The 15,185-nt window shown below is 36.3% G+C and overlaps 2 protein-coding genes across 5 annotated transcripts; one reads left to right on the forward strand and one right to left on the reverse strand.

The window, feature by feature from the left end:
• Positions 1-1,810: 1,810 nt before the first annotated feature.
• On the forward strand, positions 1,811-5,508 carry LOC137733932 (disease resistance protein RGA2-like). Its single transcript, XM_068473145.1, has 3 exons — positions 1,811-2,214; positions 2,520-5,070; positions 5,234-5,508. The coding sequence occupies exons 1-2, from the start codon at positions 1,912-1,914 to the stop codon at positions 5,067-5,069; spliced, it is 2,853 nt and encodes a 950-aa protein (XP_068329246.1). The 5' UTR covers positions 1,811-1,911; the 3' UTR covers position 5,070; positions 5,234-5,508.
• On the reverse strand, positions 4,818-11,461 carry LOC137733938 (uncharacterized). Of its 4 annotated transcripts, XR_011068551.1 has the most exons (8): positions 11,015-11,461; positions 10,814-10,891; positions 9,574-10,449; positions 8,462-9,413; positions 8,035-8,336; positions 7,735-7,835; positions 6,651-6,997; positions 6,061-6,097 (listed from the first exon to the last, which is right to left on the reverse strand). XR_011068551.1 is itself a non-coding variant. In XM_068473162.1 (7 exons), the coding sequence occupies exons 4-7, from the start codon at positions 8,525-8,527 to the stop codon at positions 7,744-7,746; spliced, it is 318 nt and encodes a 105-aa protein (XP_068329263.1). In that variant the 5' UTR covers positions 8,528-9,413; positions 9,574-10,449; positions 10,814-10,891; positions 11,015-11,461; the 3' UTR covers positions 7,329-7,743. The 4 variants fall into 4 exon arrangements, 2 of the variants coding, with proteins under 2 accessions (XP_068329263.1, XP_068329262.1); XR_011068550.1 differs by lacking the exons at positions 6,061-6,097; positions 8,035-8,336; positions 10,814-10,891; positions 11,015-11,461 and adding exons at positions 4,818-4,954; positions 10,594-10,715 and having other exon boundaries at positions 6,651-6,786; positions 9,574-9,683; positions 10,302-10,449; XM_068473162.1 differs by lacking the exons at positions 6,061-6,097; positions 6,651-6,997 and having other exon boundaries at positions 7,329-7,835; positions 8,035-8,112; positions 8,255-8,336.
• Positions 11,462-15,185: the final 3,724 nt, after the last annotated feature.

Here is a 15,185-nt window from a genome sequence, read left to right on the forward strand (position 1 = left end):
ATTCCTTCTCCATTGATTCTGAAGTTTAATAGTTTAATAATAATTTTTGAGAAATGAAAATATAATATAGTTTGTGTGGTGGAGGGAGGGGAAGCTGGTGTTTGAAAATATAGTATAGTTTTGTTGATATCTTTTGGCACTGGCTGTTGTCATTGTTCTATCGTCTCTTTAGGCACGAAGGGCATAAAGCTGAGTAGTCAAAGATCTTAAGCTCTTGAATTGTATGATAAATGAGGAAATTCGTGTATTGAACTTGCTAATAAACAAGACTATGAAATGCGACCCTGAAAATTCACTCATTTACGTCTCATGAAAGAGTTTAAATGCCAATAGTTTTATCCGGGAATAAGGATACGGTGATCAAATTAAAGTATTGAACTGTTCTAAGCTATTAACAAGAATTTTATCTCATTTTCGCTTTGCTTACTGAGTTTTCGATTGTGAATTTTCTGTCACCACCATAATCTTTTAGATGGTGTGTAAAACGGGTCAATTTGTTTCTTTGAAGTGCTTCTTGTTTCATTAGTTTATCTTTGGCCGGAGAATATTGTTTCTTTGTTAACAAATTAGGGGTCTATGTGGATGGAGTGATTTAAACATAAGGATTTGAAATTTTGCTAAAATATTGAGTTAATTAAGAAGAACTATTAGACTAGTAGTGAGGTCGTGGAATTGTTCCTGTTCTCACCTAAACTACTGGCTAACAAAATGCTCTTTGTCAATCAAAAGACAATTTGGTATTCTACAACAAAATAAAATCTTCAAGTGTTTTGGCTTTTTTTTTTTTTTTTTTTGTTGTGGGGGGGGGGGGGGGGGGGGGGTGGGGGGGGCGAAGAAAAAGGCAGAGAGGAAGTCGGAAATGCAGACAAAGAAGACGAAACTCTTTTTTTTTTTTTTTTTTTTTTTTTTTTTCAGTTTTGAGGATGAGATGGATCCAATGAGCTTACCATATTATTAGAGAAATCGAAAAGACTAGGAGAATAATCTATAATGTTTGGTTCTCTAACGTTGATTAGGAATCTGGGGCAATAATGTAATTTCATACAAAGTAAGTTTTGATGTTTTTTTTTCTTTCAAACATCGCCTATATATCATCGTAGCATTTATAATTTAAAAATAAATTAAAAAACCCACTTTTTCTCTTTTCTATACATTTTCCTTTTAAAATTTTTATATTTACACGCGCATAATGCATGGGCTTCATTTAATTCTCTATAAATAAAGCATATCATGTTTTAGTAGGCGCATGAAATTGAAGAATCATAAATAAGGGATCCCCTTCACCAAATCCTACCCATCAACTAATCTGAACCCTTGAAATTTGATCCAACAGCTAAAAACATGAGCCCATTTTAAAAGTTATAATAACTTTAGCCGTTAGATCAAATTTTAAGGGTCCAGATCGATTGATGGGAAGGATTTGGTAGAAGAGATCAGGAGATGATCCCCTTCCATAAATAAGCATGCCATATTATGTGAAATCATAAAAATATTGGATTGAGGTTGAAATTTCCTCTTTCAAATGGACCCCAATTTTCAACTTCCCTAGTCGAACAAAATCTGTTTTTGCCGTAACTTGTGGAAAAGGGATAGAATATGTTAACCATTCAGAACTTGTGGAAAAGGGATATAATGTGTTAACCATTCAAGTTATTCTTTAATTAAAAGTTATTCTTTAATTAAAGTGGAATGGGAATGAGTCTGTTAACCATTCAAGTTATTCTTTAATTAAAGTGGAATGGGAATGAGTGTGTTAATCATTCAAGTTATTCTTTAATTAAAGTGGAATGGTATATGTAAAGACGAGCAGGGACGAGCCATCGTTCACTACGCAAAACCCTATTCTCGTTTACAAGTTTCTACTTTAATTCACTTCACTTGCATGTGTTTTGCTTGTCCTGAATACAAGAAATGGCGGAAGGAGTTCTCTTCAACATTGCAGAGCGGATCATTGTAAGGCTTGGAAACTGTGCTTTCCAAAAGATTGGATCGATTTGGGGTGTCCAAGATGAGCTCAACAAGCTCAAGGAGACCGTTGCTGGATTCCAAGATGTTCTCCTTGATGCTGAGCAAAAGCAAGCCAACAACAATGAAGTCAAGTTGTGGCTCCAAAGCGTAGAAGATGCAGTTTATGAAGCTGATGACGTGCTGGATGAGTTTAATACTGAAGTTCAGAGGAGACAAGTGATGCGTGACAATACTAAGCTGTCAAAGGTATGCCTCTTTTTTTTTTAGCTCAAATCATCCTGCTTTATGGTGAAAGATGAATCATTAGATAAAAGATATTAACAAGAGGATTCTAAAGGTTGCACCTCGTAGAACAATTTTAAAGTCACGTAAGCCTATTGATAATCACCTATTAGGAGTACAATAGGTCTCTGAATAACTCATATTTAACTGCAACAAGTCTCCTACATTATTGTTTTGAATGTTTTGTATAACTTACCGTTACAAAACTCTATTAACTTATTAATACAGTTCTATCGAAATAATGATTGTTTCTACTCAAACTCTTACAGGTGCGCCTTTTCTTTTCTAGCTCAAATCAACTTGTTTTTGGGTTAGAGATGAGTCATAAGATAAAAGATATTAACAAGAGGCTTAGTGAGGTTGCATCCCGTAGACCCAGTGACTTAAACAATAATCTTGAAGATACAAGATTTAGATTGAGAGAGAGGCTCGCTCACTCATTTGTCCCTAGGGAAAATATTATAGGGAGAGATGAAGATAAAATGGCAATTATCCAACTTTTGTTGTATCCCATCTCAACCGAGAATGTGTCAACCATTTCCATAGTTGGAATTGGAGGATTGGGGAAAAGTGCCCTTGCCCAAGTCATATTCAATGATGAGGTGATTCAAAAGCATTTTGAGTTGAAAATATGGATATGTGTCTCTAATATATTTGAGTTGGATATATTGGCCAAGAAAATCCTAAAAGCTGACGAGCTTGATAAGAAGCAGCGTGATAAGGTGGACCAGCTTGATATGGATCAGCTGCAAATTGATCTTAGAAAAAAAGTAGATGGGAAGAAATACCTACTTGTGTTGGATGATGTGTGGAATGAGGATCCACATAAGTGGTTTAGCTTGATGGACTTGTTAAAGTGTGGTGGAGAAGGTAGTAGAATATTAATAACCACTCGTACTAAAACCGTTGCGATGACATCACACACAACTAAACAGTACCCCTTAAGGGGTTTGAATGAAGTGCAAAGCTGGTCCTTATTTAAGAAAATGACTTTTCAAGATGGAAAAGAACCAGAGAATTCAACAAATAAGGCAGTTGGGATGGAGGTTGTAAGAAAATGTCAGGGAGTTCCACTCGCTATAAGGACGATAGGTGGGATGTTGCGCAACAAACATCATGAAATAGAATGGTTTAATTTCAAAGAAAGGAAACTTTCAAAAATAAGTCAAAAAGAAGATGATATTTTACCAACACTCAAACTAAGTTATGATGTGCTCCCATCACATTTGAAGCATTGTTTTGCTTATTGTAGCTTGTTCCCACCTGATTATGATATCTCTGTACCAAGATTGATTAGACTTTGGGTGGCACAAGGGTTCATCAAGTCATCCGACGAAAACGACTGTTTAGAGGATGTTGCATTTGACTATTACAGGGAATTGTTGTCCAGATCGTTTTTTCAAGAAGAAAAAACAAATGAGTTTGGTATAATAAGTTGTAAAATGCATGATCTCATGAATGAACTTGCAATCTCTGTGTCGGGGGTCGGAAGCACTGTAGTTGATCTAAACCGAAAGAATTTTGATGAAAAGCTTCGTCATGTATCTTTCAATTTTGATATTGATTTGTCGAAATGCGAAGTGCCAACATCCTTGCTAAAAGCAAGCAAGATACGAACCTTTCTTTTTCTTCGGCAACAAAGTTGGAGTGATCACCAAAGTCCCTCAAGTAATGCATTTTATACTACAATTGTTTCAAATTTTAAGTCATTACGGATGTTGAGTCTCAATGCATTAGGAATTACAACATTACCTAATTGTCTTAAAAAAATGAAACGTTTGAGATATCTTGATCTTAGTGGGAATCCCATGAAGAGACTTCCAGATTGGATGGTTGGACTTTCGAATTTGGAAACACTAGATCTCTCATACTGTAGGGGTCTTGTGGAATTGCCTAGAGACATTAAAAAAATGATCAACTTGAGGCATCTCATCTTGGAAGGCTGTATTTGGTTGACTGGAATGCCACGTGGAATTAGTGAATTGAATGGTGTTCGAACATTGAATAGATTTGTTTTGAGCGAAAGCAACTGTTTGGGGAGGGGCGGTAGTGTTGGTCTTGCTGAGCTGGGGACCCTTCAGGAATTAAGGGGACATTTAGAAATTTATAATTTGAGGCATGTGGTGTCAGAATCAAATGTTGGTACACCTCTCAAGGACAAACACCATCTCCATTCGTTGGAATTGTGCTGGATACCTCGAGAAGATGTAAGCGCAGTTGATGAGGAGGATATTATAAAGTCAATGGAAGTATTGCAACCCCATTCTAATCTAAAGCGGTTGTCGGTGAATGAGTACAGAGGTGTGAGGTTTGCGAGTTGGTTTTCTTCTCTCATAAATATTGTTAATCTCGAATTGTGGTTTTGTAAGAGATGCCAACGTCTTCCGCCCTTGGATCATTTGCCTTCCCTTAAGTCTCTTACAATGTTTGGGTTGGAGAAGTTGGAGTACATATCAGAGAATGAGAGCAGTAATAGTATGAGTGATGAGATGATGAGGATCTCATCCTTTCGCTCCCTGGAGTACCTTTATATAGCAGATTGCCCTGTTCTGAAGGGATGGTGGAGGGCCCACACTCATAACAGTGATGATTCTTCTTCATCAACGGAAAATTTGTCGTTGCCTTCTTTTTCCTGTCTTTCTACATTGAGGATCAAGAATTGTCGTAATCTAACTTCACTGCCAGAAGGGATTCGTGGACTCCCCTGTTTAAATACACTGGATATTCAGCAATGCCCCATGTTAAGCGAAAGATACAATAAAGAAACAGGTGAGGACTGGCCTAAGATTGCTCACATCCCACACATTGACATTTATTAAGGTGCGTTTTCTAACATGTCTCAATTCACACTAGCCTAATTCAATACAAACTATGAAATATTCAAACGCCAATCTCATTTCTTAATTTTATTCTTCATTCATCATCACCAGCATTTTATTTCTCTTTAATTTCCTTCTTTTCAATGATATAGTCTTACGTGCAGTGAATGGAGCATCAACCATTTGGATTCAATATGCGATGGCCTTATTTAATGCTTGATCAAGTTGTATATGATTTTGCTTTTGATTGTCGGGGTTTAGATACTATGTTCCCCCCATTGTATGTTTTTTCTTTAAGTAATATAATATGGGCGTGAGGGCCTAGCCCCCCAGCTTCGACTGGGTTCCAGCCCTCTTTAAATATTTCTTTTTAATATTTGTTGATGTGAAGCAAAACAACATTTTTCACGCTATAACATATAAGTCGCATAATTATTAATGCACTGGAGTAAAAAGAATTATCTCTATTAATTGTTAATGCACTGGAGTAACCAAATATTCTAAGACCGAAGGAACTCCAAAATCTACTCTGGATACAGCTCGGGACACAAATATTTGCTCCAAAACCCAAAATTAATCACAATAAACGCTACATTCTAAGTAAAGCAAATAAACTGATTATGTTTTGTCTAGTCACAAGGAAATTCATGACAACCGTTACAAAAACAAAAATATTTGTTGTTTTTCCTTAGTCCTCTCTCTATAAACAACTCAGGCAACTCTTAGTTTCTTTGTTTTCTTTTCCTCGACCAATCAAATGGTCTCCATAAGTCAAAACAAATTCTTCAAACGTACTGAACGTTTACTAATATTTTTCTTTTCTTTTCATTTTTCATCTACTCAATTGAACCGGTCTCTTAAGTTTTCTTAATCTGCAATCAAAATCCTTTGGTTTCTTAAGTTTTCAATCAGAATACATTGGTTTCTTGAGTTCTCTTTTCCATCTTCTACCCGCATATCTAAGTTCATACTTATAATAGGTTACAGGTTTTATTCACACAGAGATCTTCCGTGTAGTTCTCTCGTATCTACAAACACAAACTTATCAACAGATTAGTGAAAGGAAAATTATTACGACCTCTGCAAAAACAAAATAAGAGATGGTTATCAAGCAGGCCCTTAAGTTAAAAGCCCAAGTGTTAAAGACAACTGTTAGCATCTAGCGTTAAAGACAGCTTACAGAAACTTGGTTTTTGTACACTTTCTTCTCCCTTCAATAACATTTTGTTTCTAATCCAGAAAAATAAAATGAGCAGGTTAAAGATACTCATGTGCAAAATGCTAATCCTGTGGTCTAAAGCTAACTGAGTTTTTAAGTGTAAAATCCCTATTTCCCTGAATTTGGATTGATCACAGTTCGTGACTTGTTAAACTTGATATCTCCTTAGACGTTTTGGGAACTTGACGGCTTAAATTTTCTTCAGTCACGGATGTGCTCATAACCGCAAATTACAGCAACCCAATGTCTACTAAAAACTTGGAGAAGGGACTCAATTAGTCAATGAACACGTGGCTCGCACTTTCATATTAAAGACCAAAGATTAAATGGAAATGAGAGAGAAGAAGTGTGAGGGAATATACCCATGAGGGCTTCGGATCCGAGTCTGGAGCTGGAAGCGGCAGAGGTTGCGAACCCAGAGCATGGAAGAGGCGGGAAGGATTTTCCACTGTGCTGCCTGCCTCATGGCCTTCCCCATCACTGGACCTGCTCAGGTTCCTTGCAAAAACAGTGAAAATTAAATAAGAAAATCACCGGAAACTCCTAAAACCCCTCCCAAAAAAAAGCACAGCAACTTACCTCCGATTGCCCTTTAATCGTAACGAATCATTTCACATTATTCTCTATTGGCACTCGTATTAACCGTAACAAATCTTTTCACATTATTCTCTATTGGCACTCGTACTTCACTTAGTACTAATCGATATAGCTGAAAGTGTAAATCATGAAGAATGAGAAGTTATAGTATATGTCAAATGATAAATTTGTCAACAACGAAGAATGGGACATTGACAATGGAGAAACATTCACTGCAAGGAGCAAAAGTGAGCAAATTAAATAAATAGCAGCATGGAACTTTAGAAACAAAGAAACAGCAGCAACTACAAACGAAGAATGTGCAATCAACATCAAAAGTGGATTACAGGAATTTGGATCTCATAATTAAAAGACACTTTCTCCCTATCAAAGGGTCAATACTAAGAAGACATTAAAAGTGGATTATAGGAACTTGGATTTCATTCATCACCAAACAAAATGAAAGCGGCATTTAATCCAACAAAAAAGAACCAATTTTTTCCTCTTTAAATCAGAAAAATGAAAAGAAATTTAAGCTCATTTTCTAGGTTTATTTGCTTTTCAATTATTTTTTCGGGAAACAAACAAAAAGTTAGGAAAATGATAAGATGCGGAGAGAGTGAGGGACAGACGGATTGGATAAAAAGAGAGTTCTTAGAATCAGGATCATTGGCGACAACAACCAAACTGACAAACCCCAATTTTCACATTCCGTCACATATGCCCCTACACATTTTTCAGATCTGTTACACCAAAAACAACACAAACAATCACAAAAATCCCCAGAAAAAACCCAAAACAAACAGTCACACCCCTACACCACGCAATCAAAGTCCAAACCTAATTAATTGCATAACTATTAAGGCTTACTTTATAGCACTATGAACAAATGAAAGATGATCTGCATGGTATATAGTTGATTCCCATATCGTCCTTCAGCAACACCTTACCATCGTTAAGCTCGTCCACTCCTGCACAATGATATATAGAAGAATGTCTACTTAATCTGATGGAAATATTGACATAAATATTACTCTACAGACGCTAAATCCATACTTTTAAAAGAGCCCAGAAACAAAATATAACAAAATTAGATTCAAAACAACAAAACAACCCATATTTAGAGAGAGAGAGAGAGAGAGAGAGAGAGATGTCAAGGAGATTTGCTACCTGTTTGGCAGTGCATGTGCGGGTTGAAATTCAAAGACTTTGAGATATGATTTTGGTGGCTGTGGTGATTCCACTGAACTGGAAAATCAGACTAACTTCTAAAAATAAAAAAGTATACATAATAGTATTGGAAAATGAGAAACCCGAGCATTTTTTTATTTTTTATGATGAAAAATAAAAAATAAAATGGAGTGGAGTGGAAGCCAAGGAAGAGACTGACCTCCAACAATGGCGGCAGTCAAAAGAGCTTCCCAGAGCGACATGATCTCGCTGCCATGATAATCCTTTGTACACAGGCAATTCTAAAACCATAAGATAAACTTACTGAGATAACAGAATGGTTAAACCCAAGGGTATTTAATTCAAACACAACTCAAACCCTAAGCACCATGATAATCCTCAAACCCGGAAAAGGGTGTATACTCACAGTTGCAGAATCCCAAAGCCACGCTTGGAATGTCTGAAGTTGAGGCTTGAGCTTAAGTTGTTCCATGAGTGCATTAGCTTCTTTCCACTCATCTCAGCTTTCAATGTGGCATTTTCAACAGCCCAGATAGCATCATCCATCTAAAAATGTTGCAAAAGAAAATCGTTTTACCTCCTAAATCCAAACAGCAAAAGAAACAACAACAACAAAGCCTTTTCCCACTAAGTGGGGTCAGCTATATGAATCTCAGAACGCCATTGCACTCCCAAACAGCAAAAGAAAAAACGCAGAAAATTAAGTAAACAGAATGCAACTGAACTTGCACAGCTTGCTTCTCAAATTCACGAAATGTTGCTAGAATGTTGTACCTGCATGGCAAATTCATCATGTAATTTCTGCTGCCAATGATTTTCTATCGAGTGAATTCATTTTGTGTTCAAATTCCAAGTAATTAATAATAAGAAGGATACCATGAATTTTAATACCGAAATCTGGTAATTAAAAATAAGAAAAATATCATGAATTTCATTTTGGGAAGCTGATTTTAGCTTAGTAGCTCCATTTGGGAATGCAAATATGGCATCACGGTCAAGAGTCCGACCCAAAGGAAGTGAAAGCTTTTTTGACAGCTCAACATACCCTCCTTTGGTGAAAACATATCCTACAATGCAGCATGAAATAGAGTAAATGGAATAATAGTTGGTTTCCATTTAGAGCCTCAAAACCCCACGTTAGTCTTTCTCTTTCTAGAGAAAACAGCATCTCCGGTGAAAGTGAATTTGAACTTGACATCCATTCCTCCATCATACTTAGGAGCAACTACATCCTAAAAGTAAGTCCCCAGACGAACTTCCCGTCCATCCACTGCCGCCGGAGTCTTGAACTTAACAATTGTAAGTCTGCTCTTGCTACTCTTTCCTGCTCCTAATTGCAACATTTTGTTGTTATAGTCCTGCAATGCAAACAGTCAAAAGCTTCGCATAAGCAATTCTCGAAGGGTAAAATTCAAATCCAACATTGAACCAACCCATAAACTTAAAGACATCAAAACCGAAACAGATTACTAAATGTCAAAAAGGAGTATTTCAAGGATATGGCAATAAGGATCACACCTGAAATGCTTTAGTAAGATTGTATACCCCTCTTTGATCAACCCTGTAGAGGTCTCCGCTGATCGTAGAGCATGCAGTAGCACAATAGATAATCTTGTTATAGCCCTGTACTGAGGCGTACAGGGTAGCAGGATCACCCGCATCCCCAGTCAATGGCAACACAGATATGAAAAGGGAGAGAAAATGATAACACCCACCGTTAAAAGGAGTAAATGCAGAGTTTAACACAGAAAACAATAAAAAATATCTTGCAAATTCTTGATTTATCGGTAATGCACATCAGAACCAAACAGTCAAGAAAATAATTTAAAACCAATTCTATATTTCTAATCAGATGATGTGCAATTTGTTTTTATTCGTCTTCAATTTGTGGCACTTCATTCTTAATAAAGAACATTTCACAAAATTCCAGATCTGCTACAACATTAAGGGACAGACCGAATAGGAAAACGACATCATTCATTGTCCAGATTGAAACAACATCCCACTAAAATTGACTACACATAAGAATCTCATTCCACAAATCTTCTTCAGTCTAGGCCTAAAGAACAGCAAGCAAAAAAATCGCCAAGACACATACTTTCATCCAAATCATCCACCGCTAAATACAAAACCACGACCTATATGTTCCTTCAGCTAAGATTAAAGCAAAAATTGAAACCCTAATCATTCTCAAACATGCTTTTGAAATCAGAATAGAAAGGAAACTTGAAATTAGAGGGTCATACAGATTTGGGCTGGGGATTGGACTCATCGTCGGAATTCACCTCTTCCTCTTCCTCTTCACATTGATTACCGAATAGGTTCTGCATCACCTGGTGCCGCTTCTCCTCCCCATCGCTGCTGATGTGTGCTGCGGTCGGAGCCCTCAAAGTACTGACATTAAATAGTTCATTTGATTAGATCATAGAAAATATCAACATAGTATCCTGCAAATTTCAAGAAGTGTGTGCCGAAACAAATCTGAAAAGGAATGAAAACCCTGTTAACCAAACCCATCAACAATAACATAAGCCTCACCAATCAGAAGCAAGCAAAACCAATCCGACATGGTGAAATCCAGTCAACAAAACAAAAATCCCAAGATACATACTTTCATCCAAATCATCCACCGCAACGACAACACCACAACCTATGTGTTCCTTCGGCTAAGATTAAAGCAAAAATTGAAACCCTAATCATTCACAAACATGCTTTTGGAATCAGAATAGAAGGGAAACTTGAAATTAGAGGATCATACAGAATTGGGCGGTGGATTGGACTCATGCTCGGAATCGCTCTATTCCTCTTCCTCTTCAGATTGATCACCGAATAGGTTCTGCATCAAAACCCACGATCAAAAATCATACAAAAATCAATGCATTCACCGAAAAATCTCTAAAACCCACAAACCCCAAAAAAAAAAAAATTAAATAAATAAATAATCATACAAGTAACTCACCGTGCTCAGATATACTAATTAAGATTAAGGGGTTTATATGAGCAAGAACACAAACAAACTTGGAAATGTCATACAATCCAAACCCACTTCCAATATTTAGCTATAACCAAATGAGGCCGTATCAGCCCAGCCAGAACCTTCTCGATAACCTCCTTCACCGCAAACTATCAATGCCAACACAAAAATTGAGAAAATGTGCGAGTAAATTTGAGCTTGTGATTTTCTCCGAAACCAAACAGGGGCCTAGACAGATGCTGCGCGGGAAGACTTTCTAAAGGCGATCAAATTTGCACCTCAAGACAATGCTATTGCAAGAGAGCTACGTCTTCAGGCACGAAAGGTGTAAAGCTGAGTGGTCAAAGATCTTAAGGCTTTTTTTCCCTTTTTTTTTGGTCGAAACATCTTAAGCTCTTGAATTGTATGATAAATGAGGAAATCCGTGTATTGAACTTGATGGCAAACAAGACTGATTTGTGACCTTAATGTTATCTCTAATTAAAAGGGTTACGTATATTTTTTTTTTCTAGAGTTATAAAAAAATTAATTTTTAATAAACAGAGTTATGTTATTTTTATACATCATTTTCAATCGAAATGACTAAATATAATCATTTACTAATTTATTAGTTTTAATTTTACTCTTTAAATTTATTTACTACTTATATCATGTGAAAATTAGGTTATTTAGACATAATTTTTTAGGTGGATAGAATGTGAAAAAATGGAGTAAAATGAGTCAAGATAGTAAAAATTCATGTTTTTTAAAATGGGTCCTGATTTACAATATGTAAACATAATGTATTTTTAAGGGCTCCACATCTTTTTCAATTAAAACTCGGATATAAGCACACACTTTGTGTGTGAACAATTTCATTTTCTTTTTTGTTTTTGATTAAGGAGTATGATTAGTTTTGAAAATTAAAAAAAAAAAGGTATGAGACAATGATGATGGGATCTCTTAAGAAGGGCATCTTTTTTTTAATATTACATAATTACCATTTTGCCCTCTTTGTGTAAATATTGTGTATCAAAATGAGGATAAAATAGGGAAATGGGGGTATGATTGTCATTTTGTCAGAAGATGCAAATTTACTATTTTGCCCTCCTTTTTGTCAAGAGTGTGTCTCAAAAGTGAGGGCAAAATTGAAAACAAAGTGGCAAAAAGTTGACAAGGTGTGTTCTCTTAATATATAGTATAGATACCTACAATATGCGTGTTTTTGCAAATTATGTATTTCTAAGGGCTCCACATCTTTTTCAATTAAAATACCTACAATATGCGTGTTTTTGCAAATTATGTGTTCTGATTAAGTAAAATATGGCCAAATCAGGCCATGTTTTTGTCTATACAGAAAAGCAGTTTTTTTCTCGTGGGTTTTTGAGGTGCTTGCGTCCACTCAGCTGTCAAGAAACCAGAAAGGCATTGGTGCTGGGCTCCACAATTGGGCTGCTCGGCAGGCCCAAGTCTCCATTGGAGTTGGATTTTGTGGTATTTCGGGCTAAAACTTGACCTATGGTTTAATAGAAGAGGAAAGAACTTCATTCAATCCACTAATCCCCAATTGATTCTAGCAGTTTTTAGTGCTCCGCAATTTTTTGGATAAATACAACACACAACAATTTCTATTGATATATTGCTCTTTGACATACTCCTTGGGAAAATCTGTCAACACATGAAGATTTTGAACGCATTAGGTTTTAATTTGAACAGTAAGGACTGGGGAATCCATTTTCATAATTTTGATAAAATTGACAGGCTGCAGCAAACTGCAGTACAGACTTCTAGATTTACTGATAGAGGTTCCATGATTTGTTCTACAATTTGGAACAATATTCTAACTCTAATGGCCAATGGTATTTTCTCCACTTTCATGAGTGGCTTAACTAAAGCAATTTCCACTTTTACTTTATCTAGACATATGATTGATACTATGACATTAGTTTGTCTAGTTGTCTACGATTGCTACACTTGTGCTATAAAGTTTATACTTGGCAGTACAATTATCGTATCTCCTACTATATATTTTCTGGAGTACCTGTTTACAAACACAATTGGCAATCAAATGCTTCATGGACGAAAAATGCAGCACGCTCCTCCGTGGTCTGATGGCTTTCTTGTAATTATATGGGAGGTCTTCTTGATAGCTGTGTGCTGGGTTTTCACAATGGCAGATGAAGACATGATGATCATATGGGCATTAGCGTGGCATAGGTATCTGGGTTCAATTCTAGTTGTTTGTTGTCATCTTCAATCGATCAAGATTTCAGTTAGAACATCTTTGAAAGGAAATTCCTATCTAGTTGAGATTGCCCAAGCTGGTGCTAAAGGGGGAGTTATCTTTGAAACTATGCTGGCAGAAGAAGATGCAGCTATCCCAATTGCTGCAATAAGACGACAGTTTTTTGGTGCCTTGACTATGGGATCTGAGAGGTGCCTTGACTATGGGATCTGGGAGATGCTTTAACTACAGCTATAAAGTCAACGCTCTGTTTTAAGTTCCAAGAGAACCATTTCAAGGTGCACTGTTTTAAGTTCTGCAGCTACACCAACATAAACCATGCAGTACATCCTACTTGTCTACCACCATAGCTGCTGGCCACATGAGTAGGAATTCTTCACCCTAAATCCAAGCTTCACCCTTATCAGGTGCTCTCTGTCAAAAGGATTGAGGTCGATATATGCAATATCCTTGCTGCCTTAGCGTTCTCCTTTGGTTCAAAAATGAAGAAGTTGGAGCATGAGGAAATTGGGTATTTTTGTTGTTGGGAGAACATGGGTTCACACCCCACTCTCAAATGTCCCTTGTTGAGTTCTCAGATGGTGCTCAGGCTCGTGTTGTGCTTAAACCTAGAGAAACTAAGAGAAACTAAAGGGTTTACCCTAATTAGGATCGTTACAATTAAGGATGACTCAAATAAGGATATTTACTCAACAAGAGAAATTTATACAAATAACTGATTTCCATTCAAGTATGCGTTCTGCATAGAATACACACATATTTATAGGCCTAGGAGGAAATTTCCCGAACCTCCCCTAAAACTGTTTGGAGATAAGACATCGTTCTCTTTTGTCCCTTATATAAGAGAATGGGAAATTTTCTCTACATCACAATTAACAGTACTTTACGTCACACACAAACTACTTTAGATAAAATTTCTTACCTTATAACACATCGAATATTATTCTAGTGGGGACAACTTATTGTCAAACAACATGATGTTGGATAACTGATGTTGGAATAGTAAAATTATAAATTATTAGCTAATGGAAAAATTACATGATCAGAAGGGTGAGAGGGTAAGAAAAGTATAGAACGCAAGAGAGTATTTTGAGTTGAGTGTTTTTACTGAGACTTTATTTCTGAGTATACATATTAGTTGGAGCATTGTTCAAGACAAAAAGAGTTGAGTGAGGACAGCTGCCCCCATTGGGCATATGATGCCTCCATTTATGTCGAAATGTGTCAAATTAATAAACAGTTATCATAAATATATTTCTTAATACTCACAGCATTTATTTATTTCATCTATTTAGATGCATAAACAATTTACGATTTGAAATAGCTTCTTAAAAAAATTATCTTTTAATAAAATTAAAAAAATATATACTATTTTAATTATAAAAATATACAATTATACATTAAGTGGTTTTAGGATAATGAATAGGCCCGGTTCGAGACAGCCAATCTTCTATGTTAAGTAAAAAGACATATGTCACAAGGACAGTGTAGGAAGAGCGCAGGCGAAGGTCTTTTGGGCACAACATATAATTAATTAATTAAGTTGATGTCTCTCCCGTCTGTATCTCATCATACAAGTAAGTCCTGCTTTTTCATTTTTCTGTTTTCCGTGTTCTGTTTGTTTCCGAGAATATTCCAAGGAAAACGAAACCCTTCCTAATTTTTGGTTTGGAATTCAAATGCAATTGCATTAAATTTTGCGTCTTTGATTGGGGTATTTGCAGAATTTTGAGAAGGCTCATTGGATTATACAAGTTAGAAGTAATGGAGGATGGTTCTGGGATCTGGAGCAGGCTGAGCAGTAAAGGCCATCACTTGGTTTCTGTAAAAGCAAATATATGTAAAATCTTCGACTTTTAGTAGCTTGTTAGCTTCAAATAACTCGTAAGTGTGTTTTCGAGTGATCGAGTTGGACTGAATGAACACATGAAG

The sequence above is a fragment of the Pyrus communis genome, chromosome 5, assembly GCF_963583255.1.
Source record: "Pyrus communis chromosome 5, drPyrComm1.1, whole genome shotgun sequence".
Lineage (NCBI taxonomy): Eukaryota > Viridiplantae > Streptophyta > Magnoliopsida > Rosales > Rosaceae > Pyrus > Pyrus communis.

Bases quoted from the DNA above. Each gene is read 5' to 3' on its own strand.
- LOC137733932 (XM_068473145.1), top strand. From the start codon at position 1,912: ATGGCGGAAGGAGTTCTCTTCAACATTGCAGAGCGGATCATTGTAAGG. The intron at 2,215-2,519 runs GTATGCCTCTTT...AAACTCTTACAG, and splicing joins ACAATACTAAGCTGTCAAAG to GTGCGCCTTTTCTTTTCTAG.
- LOC137733938 (XM_068473161.1), bottom strand. From the start codon at position 10,664: ATGTATCTTGGGATTTTTGTTTTGTTGACTGGATTTCACCATGTCGGA. The intron at 10,450-10,593 runs GTGAGGCTTATG...ATTTAATGTCAG, and splicing joins GTTTTGCTTGCTTCTGATTG to TACTTTGAGGGCTCCGACCG. The intron at 9,684-10,301 runs GTATGACCCTCT...TGTACGCCTCAG, and splicing joins CCAATCCCCAGCCCAAATCT to TACAGGGCTATAACAAGATT.